Below are 21,209 nucleotides of genomic sequence, written 5' to 3'. Positions count from 1 at the left end.
TTCTGAGAAGTATGAGAAGGAAGGGTTAAAAAAACATGTAGAGATAAGAATAGCTGATGTTGGGAGATGAGTGAATATCTTGAAGTAGGGGAGGGTCACTATTTAAATCACCTTTCTTTTTTTTTTTTCCTCTCCTGTACTTAGTTAAAAATTGGCTTCTGCAAAGAACAACATGTCGGATTAATGTAGTACTTTAAACCTTCAAAGTGATTCGCAAACATTATTTCCCTAATCAGCAAACACCTTTTCTTGGTAGGAAAATCAGGTATGTAGTTGCCACTTTAGAAGAGGGAAACCAAGGTGCCAGAAGTCCCAGTGCTTCCATACTAGCTCTCCTCTAGAGTGGTGTGGGATTTCTTTTTTCATTGTTGGATTATTGGAGTGGTGTTTCGGGATGCTTCGGGGGGGTTTTTAGTACTGTTCAGTATGGGGACTGCCTCTAGGCTACCTCCTAAAAGCTGCTGAGTTCTCCTGGATGTTATAAGCATGAAGCGTGCAAACTGCAAAGCAGCCTGCACTGCTATATGTGGCATTCCCAAGAGCTGCCTCCTTCCCTTCCTGCAGGTTATAGCCAGCTGGGCCAGGAGGGAGGCAGCATGCTCTGGGGCATGGAGAGTTTCTGAAAAGGTTGCCTTGAATGAACAGGGCTTGAAGATATTTAAACCAAACTGCTTAAAATAAAAAGTTGGGCACAGAAAATGAGTGGTGTTAAATTACTTTTGTTAAGGGTTTTCTGACAGGCTGATATAAGAAGTATTGCTTGCCTTGCAGACAAAGACTGGCCTTGGAGGAGATGGTTCCTTTCAGTCATGTGCATCTTATTTCCTTGGCAACTTGATACAGGACAAGCAACAGTCGGTGCTGTGCTAAGGCAGATGTGATGGATTTTGTGTTGCATTGGTGGTGCTCTGTATACTGAGGGTTTAGCTCCAGTGCTTGGCAGACTGTGTGCTATGAAGCAATGTCCTACTTTGTTGTTTTTTATTTAAGTGTCCTGAGCAGGGATGACTTCTGTACAGAAAGAGCGTGAACTTTATTATGCAATGGAAATCTGTTCATGTGCAGGTGTGTCAGATTTGTTATGGTAAACAGAGTAGAATAAGCTACTCAACTAAGAGCTTAGATCCTCTGACAAATAGACCAGGGTGGAGAAATTGCATCTTTTTGTTAGACAAAATTTACATTTCCAGTTGTTACAAGTAACACTTAAATACTGGAGCAAAACTTGGTGCATCCGCAGCAGGAAACTGCTACTTCTCCATCTTCTTATCAGATGTATCCTATGACAGTTGTTTGTTTGTTGTTTAAAAGAGAGCGAGATACTTGATTCTTTGAGGAGGATGGGTGCTTCGTGTTCTGCTGATGCACATCAGTTGCTGAAATAAGGAAAATAGGGTCTATTTTCTGGCTTTTCCTGCTTTAGCAGTAATGATCATGCTGCCCTGCAAGGCTGGGGGAGAGGGAATCTCCCTCCCCTTAAAGAGCTGTGTGGATCTTCTGGAGCCTGGAGGCTCACAGTGCTTCCTTCCTGGGGAGGGAAGCAGCATTGCCCTGAGCTGCTCGGGTAGAGCTCAGTACAGATGAACTATGGGTTTGACCCTGAGTCCAGCCTCTGTACTGCTCCAGCCCTGTGATTTAGATTTGATCTGGGTAGCATTGTGCAAGGCGTTCCCTATGCCTCCATTTCTTCCCCTGCACTTCTACGTGCACACCCTCAAAGTCAGGACTGTGCCACTACGTTCCTGTTTTGCAAAGCATTTAGATCCCCAATGTTAAACACTTGGGGGAATGGCTGGGGGCTGCTGATTGCTTGCAGCCTATATCCCTCGACTAAATCAAGAGGCCCAAAAGCTTATTTGTAAAAAGATTTGTCTTGCAAACCTAAGTATATCTTCAGGCTGAAGCTCAGAACTGACGAAGTCCTGGATGGGTTAATTGCTTCCCCTCTTGAGAGATCGCTATTTACCAGCATCAGGCCCATCAGGTATGGGATGTGCCGATGCAGAGGCCAAGTGGAGGCACAGAGGAAAGCTTCTTCCTCTTCATGTATCTGGACAGTGACAGTATGTGAGCTGTGCTGTATTAGCTGCAATGCTGAGCTGGGCTGAACACGCCCTGCTGCTGTCGGGGCTCATCAGTTCACCTGTGGGAGCTGCAGCTGGGAGCTTCTGCCAGGGAGCTGCCCTGCTCCTGGCCTCCTTGGGAGGGGAATGGAGCTGAGCACAGATCTGCTGTTAGATGTGTCCCCCCCAACCTCTCCTAAGGCAAAGGGATGGGAACAGAGCTCTTGGGTTTGCTGTCCAGCAGCATGCCCTCTCTGTTTGCATTCTAAGCATCAGCATCACCATGGGTGGCAGAGTATTCTCACAAGATGTTTGTCAGGTGGCTGAGCACTAAATGACATCTGTTCATTAATCAGTGAGGTGGTGACTGGTTTTATGACGAGTTCTTTGTCTCCTATCCCTTCTGCTGTACACTGCTCATCTTATTCATTCTTAGTCATTTTCTTGACCAGTCCTTGGTGAGCAAAGGAGACTCTAAAAATCACTCTGTAGTTCTATATCTCTTGCTAAAGCTTTTCACAGTGCTGACACTCACCAAGAAAAAAAGTGACACCCCCTAGGAAAAGCTTCAGAAGAGCAATCGTTAGTTCTGTAAAGATTAAAGGTTCTCAGAGCACACGGACCGACTGCTTTAAAATACTGGTCCTATAAATAATTAATACATGCTTAATTAAATTTAATCTTTATTTGTTAGCCCCTTAATGTGCTGACTTCTCTGGTGAGTCACTTCTGCTGGTTTCCTTTGCTGTGCCTCTCTTAAGATCTACAGAGGTGGGATTCTGTTTCTGGGCTTGTTTTCCAGCTGCTCTGTGCAATACTCAGTTGAACTGGGTTGCGCTGGTGTATATGGGAATGCTGTTGGGAAGAGCAGCTCCATGGACACACTGGTTCCAGGCTGTATTTGCAGGGACACATGCTGGAAGAAAACCATTTCCACGCTGCATGTCGAACATTGTGAGCACAAAACGCTCCGATGCTGTTAGTCACACCACTGATCTCAATCTGCTTAATGGGGCTGTTTTGGTTTTAATACACTGCTGTCCTGATGTGTTTTGAAATATGTTCTAGGGATGGCTCCTAAACGTAGGACTTAAAGGGTCTTCTTCTTGAGTGGGTTTGCTTGGTAGTGTTTTATTGTTGATGAAGCATACGGTTAACATTAACTGCTGCTTAGTTACTGGGAATGACTAACTTGTGACTGCTTCTCTCCACCCCACAGGCTGGAGTTGCTACTATTTGGCTGCTTGGCTCTGAAGCCCAAACTGCTGGGGTGCACCTTACCCTACACCCCTGGATCAGACCATGTCTGTGGCGTGACTCCAGCATGACCTGCTTGCTATGGGGAAGCGCACGCTTCCCAGTGCCCAGGAGAAGTAGGGTTTAGCATGCAGGCTTTTGGGGAGTGGTGTAAGGTAGTTGCTGCTGTGTGCTGGGGGTAGCAGTGATTTTTTGGTTGTTTTATTTTTCCCACTGGCCATACCAATCTGATTACACCTTCGAGGGATCATCCACCCCCTAAAGCTTAATTAAGGAGCTCTTGTCTGACTCGTCACTGACTCACCTGCCACTGTATGAGCTCATGTCTGACTTGTCCCAGGGAGATAGTGAAATATGTCAGGCTTCTCTGAAATACAGCAATTTTTTTTTTTTTGTTTTATTGCATCCCTGACATTACTGTTGGCTGCTGCATAGGTGAACAGAAAGATGTCTGCTCTGACTTGGTCACGTTTATCTAAACTCAGTCACTCACCTCTTTGTGCTTTGAAAAACTAGCTGAGGTTTTGCTTGCACAGCTGTAGGTATGTTAGAGTTAATAAAAAAAAATAAAATTAAATAACCTTTGAGTTTTGGCTTCGGGCAAAGTAGGTGAAATGATGTGTTTTGGAGATGAATGCTCTTGCAGGAGGCAAGATGTAGCTTGCAGGAGAACATCTGCAACCAATCCATTCTGTATGAGATGGGGCCAAGACTTGTTTGTATCTCAATACCTGTTTAAACATGTTGAAGCACAGCAAAAAGAGGTTTTGAATGCATTGAGGAAGGGTGGGTAAGAAGGGAAAGAGGCATCAAGCTGAATGTTTGCTTAATAGCTTTGATTTCTTCATTAAACTTTTAAGCACTTTAATAATTTGATTAGCTGCTTTCAGAGTGCTGTAGAACTTTTCTTTTTAAATAAAGAATAAAGAATCCTACTCATCTTGGCACTGCAAAATGAGCTTGATTTCTGGCCTGGAGCAAATCTGGTAACTGTTGACAACTTTTTGCGTACCTACTCTGTGGACTGTCAGCAGAAGGCTGTTTGGTAATACGTTGATCAAAGAGTGTGGAGATCCAGTTACCAGGCAGACTGTCCTGACACCACAATATACCTTCCCAATCAGTTTGTCCTTGCCAGCTGCTCCTGTCCTATGTGTTCTGTAAGAACTGAATGTAGGATGAGACTTTAGCAGCTGCACTTAGCGGAACGTGTTTGCTTGCCTTTAAATGTGCACTTGAAATGCCTCATTTTAAGGCCTGTAGCAGTATAGAACATTTATATGACTTGGGAGCAGCAGAAATGGTGAGGCAGGTAGGAGAGGTTTTCTTATTCTATTTCTGTAGAACAGTAAGTTCTACATTACTTTTCTTTCTTTCTTGGCGTGCCCCTGAGATGCACGCACAGCCGGATTTCTAGTTTGGACTTACAACTAATGTGAGTTTTGGATGTGTAGGCTGTGTATGACTGTGAGATCTGCTGTCAGCGAGGAGTAGCAGCTTGCTCAGATCTTTCTCCTGGTTGTGTAGGCTGGATTTCCAGCTAGGGAGCTGGGTTTACTCATCTGGACCGAATAAGGTGCAGAATGTGAATGCAGCGCTTCTAAAATCCTGCCAAAGGAGAAGTGCATTCAGAGTACTCTGTTATGCATGCTATGATTTGTAATACTACCTGGGTAGTATTTTTATTATTATTTTTTTTTCTCCCTTGCCTAGCACTAAATCGTGCCATGAGTGCTTGATTAGCACAAGACCAAAGCTTGCTTACTGTTCTTCAAGGACCCAGAGCACAAGCAAATTAGGGAATTAGGCTTGGCCAGGCTTAGCAGGTGGACAGCCGTTCTAGGGCAAGCCTTAGACTTCATCTGCTCTGTGTGGATTTGCAAGGCTGTATATGCATAGTGCTGCAGCAGTAGGCAGAGTTCAATAGGTCTGGCATGTTGCAGTTTGAGCATGCCAATCTGGGGGCTGTGCAGTGATGGCTCTGCAGTGTGTGATGCCCTTTCTCCAGCATGTCATGTGCTGGATTAGCTTGTGTTGAGCCAGCAGTCCGTGCAGCTGTGCTATGGGTGTGCCTTCTTTGTAAGCCTCAAGCAAGTGCTGGTTGCTTTTGTCTTGCCCTGCAGGGAGCATCATGACCTCGGGAGGCCCCAGGGCTGTGTTCAGGTGCATGATGTACCTCACTCCTCATGTTATTCAGAGTTTCTGATAAGGAGACTTTAGGTGGCCCTCTTGCCCTGCAGAATGGGCAGAGTTGTTAGCTCTGCTGAACTGAAGGAAATGTCTGATGTATAATATGATCTGCCTTGAATGGATCTCTTTCCTGATGTGCTGATGATTCATGCCCTCTTCATTTTCTGCTTCTGGAGCTGTGTTGCCCTGGCACTCTTGAGTAATAGCAGAGCTCATCTCTGAAGCAGTCTTCTTTTGGAGGCAGCCTCCAGAATAGTTGGCTATTCAGGAGTTGCTTTGCTTCCTTCAGGGATCTCATCCCAAAATCATTCTTGTCGTGTAGTTTGGCCACTTGCCTTGATGATGTTGTCTTAGCTCTTGTTTTCATCCTGCTCCTATGTAAGCATTGCCCATTCCTCAGGTTCCTCCAGCCGCCTGTGTACCGACACATGAAGATCCCTGCTCACTCTCACTGAATTGCACAATCTAATTATGCCTCCCAGCTCAGCAGAGCAATGTGAGAATAAGTCCATCTTGCTTTTGTAAAGGAGTCTTCCAGAAGCATTTTCTTTGGAGATGCGGTATACAGAGAAACTTGTGTAAGAATGGAGTGGGGATTTGCTTTGTTTCTTCCCCTTGGCTACCTGAGAAGCTAAAACCTGTTACCTGCAGGAGTTGGAAGCTCCATGCAGAAAATTAGCTTAAGTTGGTGAAAGAGTCGAGATAGCATTTTTGTTAGCTAATTAAAGGATTAAAGGTGCAGAGATTTCAAGTGAACTGTCAGTACACTACAGAAGAGAGCCTTTGATGGTTGAATCTGATTTGAGATTAAACAAATTGCATTTAAATAAGGAGTGTGTGGCAACAGTTAGTTACAGTCTACCTGGGCTTCTGTCACTTGCTGTCCTCTGGGGTCAGGTAGCTGTTGTGCTGTGACTAGAGTTTCTCTTCCCTTGCCAATTTTGTTTGTTTGTTAGTGTTTGGATGGAAAGTGTCTTCTGGGTGGTAGTTTAATGGTGTCTTCTGTGTGGCCTTGCCCTTAATAGCATTTGCCATGTGGCCAGCTCAAGAGACTGACTATAGAGCTATCTCAGAGCTGACTTCCTGCAAGGGTTTTAATTCATCTGTATGGCATTCTGCAGAACAACAGCATGTTCTGTCCGTAGAAGCTTTGCACCTTTCTCTTACAGCTCATATATGATGCATAAGGAAAACAGGAGTGCCAGACAGTGTGAGCCAATAACTTGACCTGATGTTGAAACTCTGTCTTGTTTTGCTTCATTTTCTTCTATTTTAAAGAGGGAAGGCATGTATCTGTATTTGTCTTCCACCCATTCAAGACTGTGAGGGTGCTGGGTTTGTTTGCACACTGAGAGTGGGGAGATAGAGGAAATCCCAAAACTTCCACTAGTAAAAAATCTGCTGGTGTTCAAAAATTAATAATGATTTTAAAATATATGGCATCACTTATTAATTGGGTGTGGTTAGTTGGGAAATCTGACTTTAAAATGATGGTTCCCAGGGAACTATTCCTGTCCTCGTTGTAATCTAGAAACAGAGATGCTTTTTGTTTGGGAGAGTGGTGTCCCTTTAAATAAGAGATCTTCTCACAAGACATCTGTGGCTCAGGGTCTTCAGATCTTGCTGCTTTCTAACGGAGCACTGCAGGGATAGTGAAGCCAAGGAGCTGTCTGGTGTTTTCTTGAAAAGCACCTTCAAGACTCAGTAATGAGGATTTGCATCTAAATCAACACTTACTCCTGTTATGTTTCCAGTTAGGTCATGTGGATGGCAGGATAATCCTTCAGTTACTAAGTGAAACCAATTGCTTGGGTATTAATTACTGTAATCTGTTTCCAATAATTTATAGACCTGAAATAGTCATGAAGCATTTGGAAGTTTGTTCTTGCTGAGTTTATCTCTCAGACCTGCAGATTTGCCTTTAGAGTACATCCAGATCCATGCATCTTTATGCAGTTGTGCATTCTTGCCGAAGTTATAAAGCAGCCATAGAATCAACTGGAATATATGTTGTATGTTCTGTGTTCAAGCCTTCTCATGTGAACTGTTACTGCATGTCTTCCTTTGGCTTGTGTGTCAGGTAGGATGTGAAGCTATTTTTCCCCCTTCTTTTGGGGTAGGAGATGAAAATCTGAAGGTTTTGATTTTCCTTTTCTTCTTGAGGAGTTCTGCGATGGGCATCTGGTAGCATTTCAAGCTGCTTTTTCTTTGCACATTGCTCTGCAGAATGGTTGTCTTCTCTTAACTGCTGCAGTTGCGTAGCTTCAGGGCTGCTGGCAAGAGTAAGCTGAAGGAATACCCGGAGCCTGGGATGGGCTTGTTGATCTTCCTAGCAGAGAAGATGCCACAGCATTGACCTCACCAGCTGCCTGGGGCTGAGGCACAGTGTTCTGGAGCTGGGAATGTTTTGGTGGCCTCATGGCTGCAGCAGTGACACCGTGTTCCTCAGCATGATCTCGACAAACTGTTTCCCATGGTACAGAGGAAAATCAGGGTCTGTGTTCAGTAAGACACTTGAGGGAGTGCATAACCTCTAGCACGTGAATATTCCCTGTGAAATCTGTAGTGTTCTGTTGGAGTCAGCAAGACTGCTCCCATCCTTAAAGGTAGGCATCTGCTTAAACACCTTGCTGAATCATGCCTTGACTTTGAAAGTAAGCTCAGGAGAAACCACATCAGTTGACTTGAGGACTGTGCTTAGCTGGGTCATTGAGGATGGAAGGGGGGAGGGCTGGGAGAGAGGAGGATCTGGATAAAATACAGATCCCAGAACCTTGAAAATGGTGGTTAATAGCTACTGAATACTGAATAAAGAATACTGACTGTATTCTTCTCACTTTTTTTTTACTGTTCATTCCCAAAACTTAACTGTGTGCATAAGATGTAAAGCTGTGACTTAGTCACTATTCATCCTGAGTTTGGTGGAGCTGCTGTTGTGCTTGATTGATCTAACTTAAATCTGAGGCAGTTACCGCATAAACCTAACTTGCTTTGTTAGACATGTTGGTTTTCTGCTTTTTCTTTCCTAATCCTTATGTTTTTTGCTGTGACTCAGACCTAGAATATGGCCTCATAAGATTGGCAAATCCTGAAAACAGTAAGATGCTTACAGAAATTACTTGGTTCTGTTTGGATTTCCTGGCCTTTATGAAAAGCAGAGCATCTTAAACAGTTTTTGTACAGAGGAAGAAAACTGAGGCCTGCTTGTTATCTGCGCGCTGGTTTGTTGCATCGCTCACCATCTTGTCTGTCCTGGCCAGAAAAGCTTTGCTGGCTCTTTGCTTTAATTATCAATGAAATGCTCGGCAAGCAGGAGAACAATATTTGCATAGATGTAATTCTGGAAATTGAGCGTAATGTGATCAGGAAATGGGACAGGCCCTGGCTGTTATCATGGAAGAGACTTGTTGGTACCTGTACGTTGTTTCAAAAGTAATAAGATCTGACTCAGAAAAGTTTCCTGGACGTAAGTAGAAAAAACTCAATGCCCTTTTGGCAAGGGACTCACGCTAATCTTTCTGCAGGAGAACAGAAAAGACCTGTAAATTCCTAAATCTGTTCTGAAAGGATGCTGAGGATTTAGAAGCAAATGGTCTTTCTCAAAGCAGAAAAGCAGGGGCGTGTGTGTGTGTTCAGGACTTTCTTTTTCTGAAATAGAAGCCAAGGAACAAGGTGCTTGTGTGCACTGCCAGTGAAATCTCAGCAGGAAGACATGATGCTACTTGCAAGGTATGCACAAGACAAGACCAGAGGCGCCGCGGAGCTTGATTATTGTCAAGGGCTCAGTTGGAACTTGCCTTTGCTCTTTGGCCTGCAGCATTTATGTAGAAACTGGGGACGCTGCTTCTTGCTTCCAAGCTTTGCCTTGATGAGTCCTGCCCACATCTTAGGTGGGGAGGAAAAAAAAAGGGGGGGGGGGGGAATAGGGGGGAGCCTGTGAAGTAAACAGGAAAATTACTCACCTTAATGATGCATTTCACTGGCATTGCTGCTTTGAGATCCTGTCAGTTTTTAATACTTTCTGTCTTTCCTCGATCGCCTCCCATAGGTGTGATTAATACCTTGGTTTATTAGAAGGATGAAGTGGAGAGGCATTCCCCCAGGTGGAATAAATGGAGGGAGAAGGGACAGTAAAAAGGGAAGGGAGGGGGTGACCTTTTTACATCTGAGCTGTTCAGTTTGTCTTAAGAGCGCAAATATGAAAGGGCTCTTAGACTTCTGTTGTAGCTCCTTTTACACCAGAGCATCAGAGTTCACAGCTGAAACCCTCAGCATCCTGGTTGGCTACCAGCCCTGCTTTTGTGGGTTGCAGTAGCCAGTTCTCCGTTCAAGGACCAGTGAGGGAGCAGTTCTGCAGGTGGTCATAGCACAAGTCTGAAGCAGGTTATGTCCATCCCAATCAAGAAAATATCTGCATGGTCGTTGACTTGCTCACGCTGCTCACTGTTTCAGAGGCAGAGTATCTTGCTCTGTGCTTAGGAAGATAATAATGTGCCTTTTTGAAGGGTTCTTGTGGGTTCTTCTATGGGTAATGAAACCCATGTTTCATGGAGGTGTTTTAAGATGAATATCAGATCCCCCATGTGGATTATAGGAGAAGGAAGAATCCATCATAGAAGTGCAAACAAGACTTCATAGGTAAGATAAGTCCAATTGTGTTGTAAGTGGCACTTAAAGAGGCAAGGAAAACATAAATTGTACTTGTGTGAATTTCAGGTGTTGCTTGTCCTCCAAGCAGAACAGTAGAGCCTAAATCAAGCAAAAGGGTACAGGAAAGAATATGTATCTGGAAAGCGATATTAAGTACGAGAGCACAGAAGACACTAAACTCGCCTTTCGCTTTGACTCATCTGAATTTTCTCTCCTGTAGCTGCTCATCAGAAGGAAAGTGTGCAAAGATGACAGGCTTGCAGTTCTGCAAATCGTTCCTGAGGCTGTCAGTGACCCAGCTGGAATGATGAGTCTGTGTTTGACATGTGAATGTGCAACATGCTGACCCTGTAGCATTTTGCAAGCAGGTCAGCCCTTTGGTATGAGCCAGAATTTGGGTGGAAATCTGTCATCATTCTAGCAAAGTGTCCTGCTTTCTAGGGTGTTCAGTGGTTGGTAAGAGTCTGGCACAGTGCCTGATATCTCTGGGTCTGACTCAGCAAAAATCACTTAGTGCAGTAGTTTTGTCCGGTAATCTATAATACAAAAGCCACCAGGAGATGTGCAGATGTCAGCTTAAGAGGCTGAGAGTTAAACACTATAAGAAGAGCCGGTGTCCAGCCCCACCTCTTGAAGTGGGGAGGGCAAAAGAGAAGGAAAAAGCAAAACAATGCATCTTGAGACCCCATTAGAGGCCTTATTTGCAAAATGATCCTAAAGAAACCTTCTTCAAGGAAGGAAGTGCGATAGACTTGATGTTTTAGTGATGGCTTGTAAATTGACAGTGTTAATGTCAGTTAATTGGTAGAGTCTGTGAAAATAACATCACAGGGATGTGCAAAGTCACTCTATGAGACGCATTCTGATCCTCTGGGAGTTGATGCAGTGTTCAAAGCCAGGTAAGTTTGCAAAGCTCGGTTGCTTTGTCCTGTTCCATCTGAGGGAACGGTACTACAGTTGGGATAGTTTTGGGGTGTTTTGTCTGCATAAGCTTGCATTTACGAGCAGATGTCTGGAAACGTCCCTCAGATTTTAGGCAATATTAAATAAGTTTCCCCTGTGGAAGCTACTTCATTCAGTGTGAAAATACCTATGCATTTTTAAATGTGAAATCCCACATTCATTGGGTGCTTACTGGATGTAGGGAAGGATGTTCAGCATTGGCTTGCATTGGTGTTTTTTTCAGCACGCTTGCTACTAATTCAGTCATTTCATAATTTCACCTTATTTGCAAAACTTCCTTTGCCAAGTAGCCTATCAGAAATGCAAATAGTAGACATTATTAGCATCTGAAACTTACTTGGTACAGCTGAAGTTTCAGTTTGGAAACGGGTAGAGAAATTCAGTGTTTAAAAAGAGTAGTTTTCAAGCCAAACCTTGAAAGGCCTTTGCTTATTGATGAATCAAGTCTGTAAATGCAAAGATGACATGCAAAAGCCCTTAAATGTGGAGTTTGTAAATCTACAGCTGTTTCACAGTTTGAGAAGTGGTAGGGGAAAATATCAGTGTTACTTGTTGTTCTGGTTTTACTGCTGATATTAGGTAGAATTCTTCCTAATGTTGCAAATGCTTCCTGATCAGCATCACTTTACATAAAAATCTCTGGGGAGATATTGAAGTGTTCATATGAATGAATGGTCTAGTTCTCCTAAAGGCGAGAGAATTCAGCTGATGCTCCAAACCCAATGTTACGGGGGGATTTCAGCATGGTTCCTGGTGCATGTCCCCACGTCTGTCAGTTTCTCAGCTCCTTCAGCACTCTCATGGAGGAGCAGTGTGTTGCTGGGGAAGGGTATTGGTGTGATGCAAATGGGACTGGAGCTAAGCGTAGTATAGCCTCCTGGCAGGCTTTGCCACTTGCCCAGCTCTTCTTCCCCACTGCCTGCAGGGCTGTGCAGCAGGAGGGCAGCCAGGCCCCAGCCTGCTGAATCCTAGGCTGGAGGCTATGTTTCTCCATCCTCCTCCCTTGCTCCCATTTACCTAAGCAGGTCAACACAGACACATATATCTTTATTTCACCACAGTTTCCAAGCTGCCGTCAGCGTCCAGCCTGGCGTTGGGCACGCGGTATGCCCTGAGGCAGTGCGGAGCTGCACCGACACGTTCCTTGCCACTTCTTTTTCCATTTTTTTCTGTTGTGTATTTTTTTTGTCTGTCCCTGTTGAGCGTGTGGGTCATGTTTCCCCCCCTTGTCCCCTCCGTGCTGCCAGCCGGGGGACGCGGGGCCCACCTGCCTGATGTCAACATCTTACAGGGTGAGGCTGGGGAGGAATGTGCCGCTCCCAACCCGGCGCAGGTAATTAATCCCCACGACTGACAGGTGGCAACAGGCGGCCTTTGGCTGCGGCTCCTGAGGAAAAGTGCTTGGAGGGAAGATTTTAATAGCTCGTGAGCACCATTCGTGTGCGCGGGCCGTGCGGCAGCAGGGCCAGGGAAGGGGCAGGGGAGCTTAAGGGGAAGATGAAGCTGAAGTCTCTGCACAGGCGGATTCCTGTGGGTGAGGCGCTGCCCCTCCCCAAGGGGGGTGGGTGGAAGAGGGTGACTTGTTATTTCCTTTGCCCGGGGCACAGGAATTTGGTAAAAGTCTTCATAGCGCTCCTGGCGCTGTCAGCATCCCCTCCTGCTCCAGTCCTCCCAGTTGTTGCATGGTGGGGCTTCCCTCCGCTGGGGGTTGCTCACAGGTGCTTCTTGCTGGCCCAGCGTGAACCTAAATGTGGTGGATCTGGCATGGCGCCGACGGCTGTTGAACTCATCTATTGTGTCTATGGTTTGCACGTCTGCTAGCAGCAAGCTGTACGCTCTGTGCTCTGATGAAGTGGAAGACCTTGGCCATGAGAGGCAGCGAGTTAACTGAACCTGTTGTGGATGCAGATCAGTTCCTACATGAGCGGCTTTGCAGCCATATACACCTGCCCTCACCCCCATCAATTGTGAATTCAAAGTTCGATCGCTGTTCGGCAAAGTCAGACTACTTAAGGTGTACCCATAAATATTACTCTTTATTTTAGATAGGTAAATTCCTTTCTCCCCACTTTTTTGTTCTAAATGAGTAAACCTTGTCCCTTTTTACACAGGTTTTCTGCTTGTTTCATAACTCCTTGTTCTCATCTGTGCACACCAGCACAAGTAAATGTTGCTTTTCCATTCTTCTTACCCATTCTTTTTTTTCTTTCTCAGAGTTAGGTTATTAGGGGAAAACTGCAGGTGAATGATGGCTTTGAAAGCGCCAAATGAAATGAATCCGGTGTTTAACTGAGCTGAGCTAAAACGTGACTTCTTGAAAGAAGTTTGCAGGTTTGAAAGACCTGTTGATCTGGGCAGAAGGGGCTCAGTGCTGTCACGCTGTAAGGCTGACTTCTGGGATCACCTTCAAGTTGACATTCATCAGGATTTGCAGAGCTGGCTGAACCCCACTCCTTTTAAAGATGTAAGGGCTGTAATCCCTTGGCTAGATCAGAGGGTAAGGCAGATATTAGAGGGAGATTTCCAAAGTAGTGTTTGGGGCAATTTACCGCATCAGAGTTCTGTGAGGGGATTTGAATGCTCGCTGAACAGCCATTGCGGCTTGTGTTGCACAAAGCACTTCCAGGAGACTTCTTTCCTTCCTAGTGAAAATTTTCCATTTGAGAAGTGAAAAAGTGTTTTGTTTTCTCCCTTAAGCCCTTTGTTGACACACCTTCTGGAGAAGGGGCTTGCTGAAAAATCAGACAGGTGTTGCCTGATGGTGGCTGGCGTGCGCATTGTGATACTGAATTACCAGCCAGGGTGCCAAGAGTGGGTAATACAGTATGTCTGCACAGGCAGGTGGGGAGGGCAGGGCTGCGGGTGCTGGAATGTTTTCTTCTTTCCGTTTAAAACATATTATTAAGCAAAAAGCTAAATTCACTGTTGTCTTTAGCAGTCTCTTGAAGTCTGCTTATTTGGGCATGACGTGCAGCAATTGAACCCCAAAGAAAAATCCGAGCCAAGCCTTTCCCCTCTCTCCTGAGTAGATAACCTGTTGCCAGGCTTCCTTCTTTTGTTTCAAAGAACTTTTTGCTGTGTGTCTGGTAAAAGCTGTGTTCCCGCTCCTCAGGCTGTTGGCACAGCTTTTATTCCTCATGCTAGGAAATGACTGTCACTAAATGACAGGCTTGCTGATATAGATCAGGTTCGCTTTTAGTACTTTTTTTGTTCCTGATTAGGTTAATTTTCATACTCGGGCAAGTAACAGAAGTATATTGGTTAATTGTGATGCTTTAGACTTGTTAAATACTTGAAATGAAGGCAGTTGAGGAGTACTTAGGGAAGAAGTATTCAGTCTGGACTAGTGCTAAATGTTGGCTGTTTTGATTTGTGGCATCACTGTTTTTCAAACAACTATCTTGTCCTTCCTTCTCAGGTTGTAGCATAAGGGTACTGGATCTGTCTTGGGTCTCCATGATTGGGAGTGACTGATCTCCTGGTCTCATTTCTCATGCAGTCATCTTCTGTAGCAAAATAGTGGGTAGGGTGCCTGTCACCTCCTGCAAGGTGGGGTGATTTGGGGACCGCTGTGGAGAATGCTTGTAGGCATTCCCTGAATGCACAGAGACGGCTTCTGCCTCGACTGTTTTCGCATGCATATTTGCTTTGAAATCTATATACTATATCCTGTCTTACTCTGTGGATATAGTGATTATCGCTGATCCAATATGAAGTTTCTGTGACCTAGTTGTTCACGTCTATTTATGCCAGTAGATGACTGGGCATCAGTTTACCTATGGTCACAGCAAAGTTGGCAGGATGGGAAGCTCAAGCCCTTTGCTGTCTGACAGCAGATACCCCACGGACAGATTTACACCAGCATTAAATGACCGGCCTCTTGACAACTACAGGCTCGTGGGCTGCTGTGCTGAGGTGAATGTGAAGTTCCTGCCAAGCTGTGGTGTGCCATGGCCCTGAACTCTTTGTAACAGCCAGGAGGCTTGAACTCTTGCAGGTAGTGATAGAAAAGTGCCACAGCCATCCTGTCTTGACTGTTTTATGTATGGGTTGCTGCTGCTTGCCTCCCTGTGCCCAGCTGCCTCCCAAAGTGGAGATGAGCATCACACCCTTTGGTGAACTTCTGGTCATCCTGTTCTCTGGTGTGTGAAGTTCATGTTGGTGTTGTCCAGGGCCTGGAGCTCCTGTGTCTAAGGGCTGACAAAACCTATGTTTTGGGGAGATACATCTTTACTGGGGAGGTCTTTTCGTTGTAACTCATGAGCTCTTGGCTGTTGTTTCTGTAGATGTAAGCTGCAGGTCCCGTTCTTCCCTTCTGATTGTAGCTGAAGGGCTCAGGCAGTTGAGCTGCTGAAGGGCAGATGGAGAGATCACCTCCTTTGCTGGCAAAGGGGCCCACACTATGTGATGTGGAACCTCTGTGTTTGTGCTGGGGTTGGGCACCAACCTCTCCTGTCCTTCTGGAAGCAGTGATTTTCTGCTTCTCTGCAACCCCAGTGAAAATATTAGACGTAAAATTATAGTCAGCACCACTAGGGGAGTGCATCTCCTTCCATTCGTTCAGTTCTCTAAATGCTTGCAGATGCCAGACACATTTGCTCCTGGTGTGTGCTGCTGTATTTATGCTTTTATTTTTGCCCTCTGCATTTGGGTGCATGGTTCCATCACACTTCATTGATGTGAGGACATCCAGACAATTAGGTGGCTTTTCCAGGCTTTCTGTGTATGCTTTCTAAATTTTCTTCCTCTTTCAAATATGAATCTTTTCCTACTTCTGAGGTGTAAAGACAACACAGTGAGCTCACTCTTACCTTTAGTAAGGAATTGCTTTTTAATTAAAAAACAATAAGGAATTTCAGGTTTTAAAAGATATCTGATATAAATCACCATCTAAATCTGTTTCACAACTATTTTTTTGTAATTGTTTGGCATGTTCCCCATTTCCGCAGGCTGAGTAAATCCTTTGTGGGATTAATCTCTAGCCTGCAGGCACATAAAATGCATTGCACAATTTGGCCTTTGCATTTCAGAGAATCTTCTTCCTTGACTTGAATACCTGTAGCATCTCCTCTGCTGTATGGCAGGGTGGTGTCAAGTGAGGAGGGAAGAGATCACTTTGTCTTAATTTTAATCCCCCTTCTCCTCCTTACTGTTTCCCCAGCTTTGGTTTTCCTGTTAGCACTGCACACACTTTGAAATGCAAATAATCTCTGGATATCATTAGCTAATTCTCTTGTTGCTACGTCACCCACCACCCACCCGTTCGTGTGCCAGTTCTTCCCATCCTAGCAGGGTGGATGGCCAACTTGTGCTCCCAACCTGTATGAACCTGTTAGTGCCATCTTTGAATGGTTGGGACTTGGGCTGTATCAACCTTGGCTGCTAGAGGCATTTATCAAGAAAACAACTACCTTGGGGATTTTACTTCTCTTTTTGCAAGAAGCAAAGAGATGGAAGTGGGGAAATGCCAGCAATTCCTGTGGGTTACGTGGTTAGAGTTATTGAAGAGCTTGGCATTCACAGATGTTTGAACACCAAGAGGAAACTGAATGGCTCCAAAGTTGGGTATCAGTGCAAACTGCCTTGCTTTGGAAAAGCAGAGAAGGGTGGAGAGTCTATTGCACAGGGGGCATCTAGAAAAATGGTTTAGGGTGGCAGTGTAGTGAACCGTGCAAGAGTTTCCTTGTGACTGTTCCTGCTAAATGTGTGTACTTAACTCAGCTAGAGCTTCTAAACAGAAACCAGTGACTTCAACCCATGTTGAAGTCACACATTTTGCTGAGTAAAGGTTTCCAGATGCGAACACAGTTTGGGGATGTGCTGCGCCAGCACGTCAGTGCAAGAGTGTCGTAAAAGGGAATCTAATATGCTGTGAACTAGCACAGTGAGTAGGAGTGTCTCAGCTCTGGGTGTTCATTACATACCCCCAGGATGGTGACTGCCTCTCTTTTGGAACCAGCTCCTGAGTTATGCTCCAGGTCCCAGCATGGACTGGATCTTTTGAGATGTTTTCACTCCTCAGAGCTTTGAGGTCTGTGTGTGTGTTATTTCACCACTTCTTCTCTGCCTTGGTGAATACGGTACTCAAGACTAGAAGTGAGGAGACTGATACAGGTTACTCAGCATAGTAATGAGATACTTTCAAAAGATAACTGAGAGGTCAGATTGGCATAACCCTCAGGTTGGTCAGGGTTTTGCTTTCAAATACTATTCAGTTCCAGGCTTCATGGTTTTTATTCCAATTTCAAAACCAGGAGGGCTTTTAACAAATCAGGATAAATCACTTTACATGTGTTGTTTCCAGTGCAATAAGGATTGTATTTGACCATATAACAGCACAGTTATTTTTGAACACTTTTGTCTTTGGAAAAATTAAGTGTTAGTCTTATGTTCCACTTTGCTAAAACAAGTAAAGGTTTAGAGTTTGTCACTTGTTTGGAAGTGTGGCAGGGGATTGGAGCTTGATGATCCTTGAGGTCTCTTCCAACTCAAGCTGTTCTATGATCCTGAGACTCTATGGTTCTCTGAACAAATGCAGTGCATGTGCAGTAGCTAGTGCATTTGGCTTGTGTATAAATCTCTCCCCATTCTTCTGGTATGCCTCCATTTCTCTTTCTGACCATCCTGACTTTCTTGCTCTTTTTCCCTTTTTTCCCCTCATTCAGTATTCCACTGAACTGAAGAAGCTGTACTGCCAGATTGCCAAGACATGCCCCATTCAGATCAAAGTGATGACCCCACCACCCCAGGGAGCCGTCATCCGGGCTATGCCAGTCTACAAGAAAGCAGAGCATGTCACTGAAGTGGTCAAGCGCTGCCCAAACCATGAACTGAGCCGGGAATTCAACGAAGGTAAGAGGGCAGTGCTTTTGTTCGCAGTCCCTTTCCAAAGCTACTTGTCTTAGGGTTTTGCAGCAGTTCTACTGCAAGCCTTTGGAAGCAGATCTCCTTGCAGTGGTTCGTATGGCTTTTTTTCTCCCTGCGCTTAGCAGGATGCTTGGTCCTGTGCTTCAGTTATTCCTGTGCAAGCATGTCCTTGAGAAGAAAGTACAGAAATAAACCTCATGCCTGCCCAGGTTGGATGGATGTCTGTCCCTGTGGCAGGCAGTGCCCTTCTGGCTGCCTTTCCCCACTCTGCTTGTGCTCCCTCGATGAGAAGCAGCTGTTTTTGTGCTCAGGAATGAGCTTCCATGTTGCTGGGGCAGGGATCTAGTAACAGGGTGCAATATCATCTCCAGTCCTTAATCCACGCCTCAAAGACAGAGGGGCTGTTTATCTCTAGCAGGATAACACTAAGTGCCAGCATCAACTGCAGGCAGCCTTCCCGTATGCTTAACATTATCAGTTCAGTAATCACGTTTTAATCTTGATTCTTCTCATATGAGTGAAGTAGTAGCTGTTTTAAAAATGTCACAAGGCTTTCTGCAATCTCATGAGCTAGACTCCATTTTTCTGTGGCTGCTTAAGTTCACCTAAGTTCAGCTGAGCATCTGTTTTATTCTACGTGCGTTATTCACCTCCTACTGTAAAAAGAAAGTGGTGTCAGTTAACAGGATGTTTCAGGAGCCTGGATCCCTTGGCTGGGTACAGTGTGGTCAGCTAGACAAGCATAAAAACAAGCAGGGACTTGGGATATGAAAGTCAGCATGAAGTGAGACAGCTCTTTGTAATAGGTTCTTGTGTTAAAATGCTTTTGACAGAATTTGAATGTTATTTTGAGAGTTTATACTTGGTTTGATGGCATACTTTTAAGGAGGAATGCAATTCAAATGCTGAATTTGTGTTTTGAAATTATTTTTTCTCAAAATACGCTGTATTTTGAGTAAGAAATTAACAGTTCAAACACGAATTGAGAGGCAAAATGAGTTGGAAGGGGCTTTTCATGAGGGCATGCAGCAACAGGACGAGGGGGTAATGGTTTTAAACTAGAAGAAAGTAGATTTGGACTGGATATCAGCAAGAAATCCTTTACTGTGAGGGTGGTGAGGTACTGGAACAGGCTGCTCAGTGAGGTTGTGAATGCCCCTACCCTGGAAGTATTCAAGGCCAGGCTGGATGTGGCTTTGAGCAACCTATCTAGAGGGAGATATCCCTGCCTATAAGAGGGGGATTGAAACTAGATGGTATTAAGGGTCCCTTCTTAATGCAAACCATTCTATGATTCTTTGAATTCTTTAGGTGAACCTGAAACAGGCTTCTTTCTTCAGAACTTAACTATGTTGTAGAAACACTAAGGACAATTTGCAGGAAGGAGGGGAATCTTTTTTTATAATATTGGAAAGGGGCCTAGAAATGTCATGTTCACTTCCTTGCTGCCCTGCACTTCAACTTGTCACGCAGTAATGTTTTTGTCTCCTTGCCCTTGCAGGGCAGATTGCACCTCCTAGCCACTTGATCAGAGTGGAAGGAAACAGCCATGCCCAGTATGTGGAAGACCCCATCACAGGGAGACAGAGTGTGTTGGTCCCATATGAGCCACCCCAGGTACGTTGTGATCTCAGCATGCAAAAAGGTTGGAGTTCAAACAGTAGCCAAAGGAGACAAGATCTTGTACATGCTCTGTCCTCATCACAGTTAATCCCTCTTCATCAGAAATGGGGTTTTAAACACTCTCTTCATCCCTTGAGAGGATGAGTTCTTTATTTCTTTTTTTTTTTTTACTTTAAGGAAGCCTTATGGTGGGGAAGACTTGGTGGTTGCCCAGTTATTGCACAGCTGTGAGAGTGGGAGGGATCTTCAGAGGGATAGCTAGAAAAAGCAGAGCTTTCCACTCACCATCTCTTTGGCTTGTCTTGTCCCATCTCATCCAGGTTGGTACCGAGTTCACAACAGTCTTGTACAACTTCATGTGTAACAGTAGCTGCGTAGGAGGGATGAACCGTCGGCCAATTCTCATCATTGTCACGCTGGAAACCAGAGAGTAAGTAGTGCATCACAAATGTAGCTTGTGAGATGGCCTTCTGGCTCTTCTTTTGCTCAGGGCAGCATTGCAAGGTCCTTAGGGATATTTGATTTTAGGAGTTATGGAACATTTTTAAATCTTGGCAGGTAGGAGTTGCCCAATAACTGGATATTGACTGACACTTGTGAGGTTTGGGTTTTCTGTGTGTAGTCTAGCGTGAACCATTCAGGCTCTGCACTTACCATGCTCTTATGTGAAGTAGCTAAGGGTGTTTTTGATGCAGATAAAAAGTTTCAATACATGGAATAAGTCTCATCATTGCGTCTATCTCACTTAATCCTCCTATGGGATAGCTGGATGCTTTGCTCTGGGTCCACTGAGCAGGGTGATTTCATGCCCTCTCACTAATACAGCAAATCTCTCTGAAACTGCCAGGGAGAAGGTGGAGGCCAGTGGTTGGACTTAACAAAAACAAAGCATATAGTAACTATTCTAGCTAATCACATTTGGTTTAAGTCATGTTGAAGGTTGACTTTGATCTTGAAAATCTTTTCCAACCTAAATGATTCTGTGATTCCTTCAAGTCTGACTGATGTGTCATCCCTTCTGCATAGGTTCAATTTAGGAAGATCAAGCCAACACTTGGATTGGTGCAGATAAATAACCTGAATCTGTTCACTCCTGTAATTTGTGTTGAATCTGTGTATTATTTACTAACCACACCTAAGATGAGCTACCAGATGGGACTCATTAATACTGGCCTAGAGGGAGTAAAGCAGGAGTAGATCCTAGCTTCAGATTTTGTCTGGTTGTAAGCTTGAAGGTGTGAGGGATGCTGATGGTGATTCTCTAATCCACCAGCTGATGTCCTCTCTTGCTTTTCTTCACAGTGGGCAAGTCTTGGGCCGCCGATGTTTTGAAGCTCGCATTTGTGCTTGCCCAGGAAGAGATCGCAAAGCAGATGAGGACAGCATCCGCAAGCAGCAAGTCTCTGACAGCACAAAGAATGGTGATGGTACGAAACGCCGTAAGTAGCTGGCAGAGCTGGGCAGATTGCAGATCACGCAGTCAACAGGTGCAACCCTGGCACTCGTGCTGTGGGGATGGAGCGGTCCTGTGCATGGGCTTGGAAGCAGGAGGGCATTAGATGTGTGTCTTCACTGGGTGAATCAGTCTGCAAAATG

The 21,209-nt window shown here is 44.8% G+C and overlaps 1 protein-coding gene across 9 annotated transcripts in view; it reads left to right on the top strand.

Annotated features, from left to right (window-relative positions):
- Positions 1-21,209, top strand: part of TP63 (tumor protein p63) — a 97,393-nt gene that overhangs the window by 57,528 nt on the left and 18,656 nt on the right. For 7 of the 9 annotated variants that reach the window (XM_015871913.2, XM_015871911.2, XM_015871914.2 and 4 more), the window contains 4 exons: positions 17,789-17,975; positions 19,492-19,607; positions 19,934-20,043; positions 20,916-21,052. In XM_015871913.2, the coding sequence (XP_015727399.1) occupies positions 17,789-17,975; positions 19,492-19,607; positions 19,934-20,043; positions 20,916-21,052 (550 nt within the window). The remainder of the gene's footprint in view (positions 1-17,788; positions 17,976-19,491; positions 19,608-19,933; positions 20,044-20,915; positions 21,053-21,209) is intronic. The other 2 variants (XM_015871912.2, XM_015871918.2) reach the window with 1 other exon arrangement.

The sequence above is a fragment of the Coturnix japonica genome, chromosome 9 (genome assembly GCF_001577835.2).
Source record: "Coturnix japonica isolate 7356 chromosome 9, Coturnix japonica 2.1, whole genome shotgun sequence".
In the NCBI taxonomy this organism is placed as follows: domain Eukaryota; kingdom Metazoa; phylum Chordata; class Aves; order Galliformes; family Phasianidae; genus Coturnix; species Coturnix japonica.
This window is presented reverse-complemented; position numbering and strand designations above follow the sequence as displayed.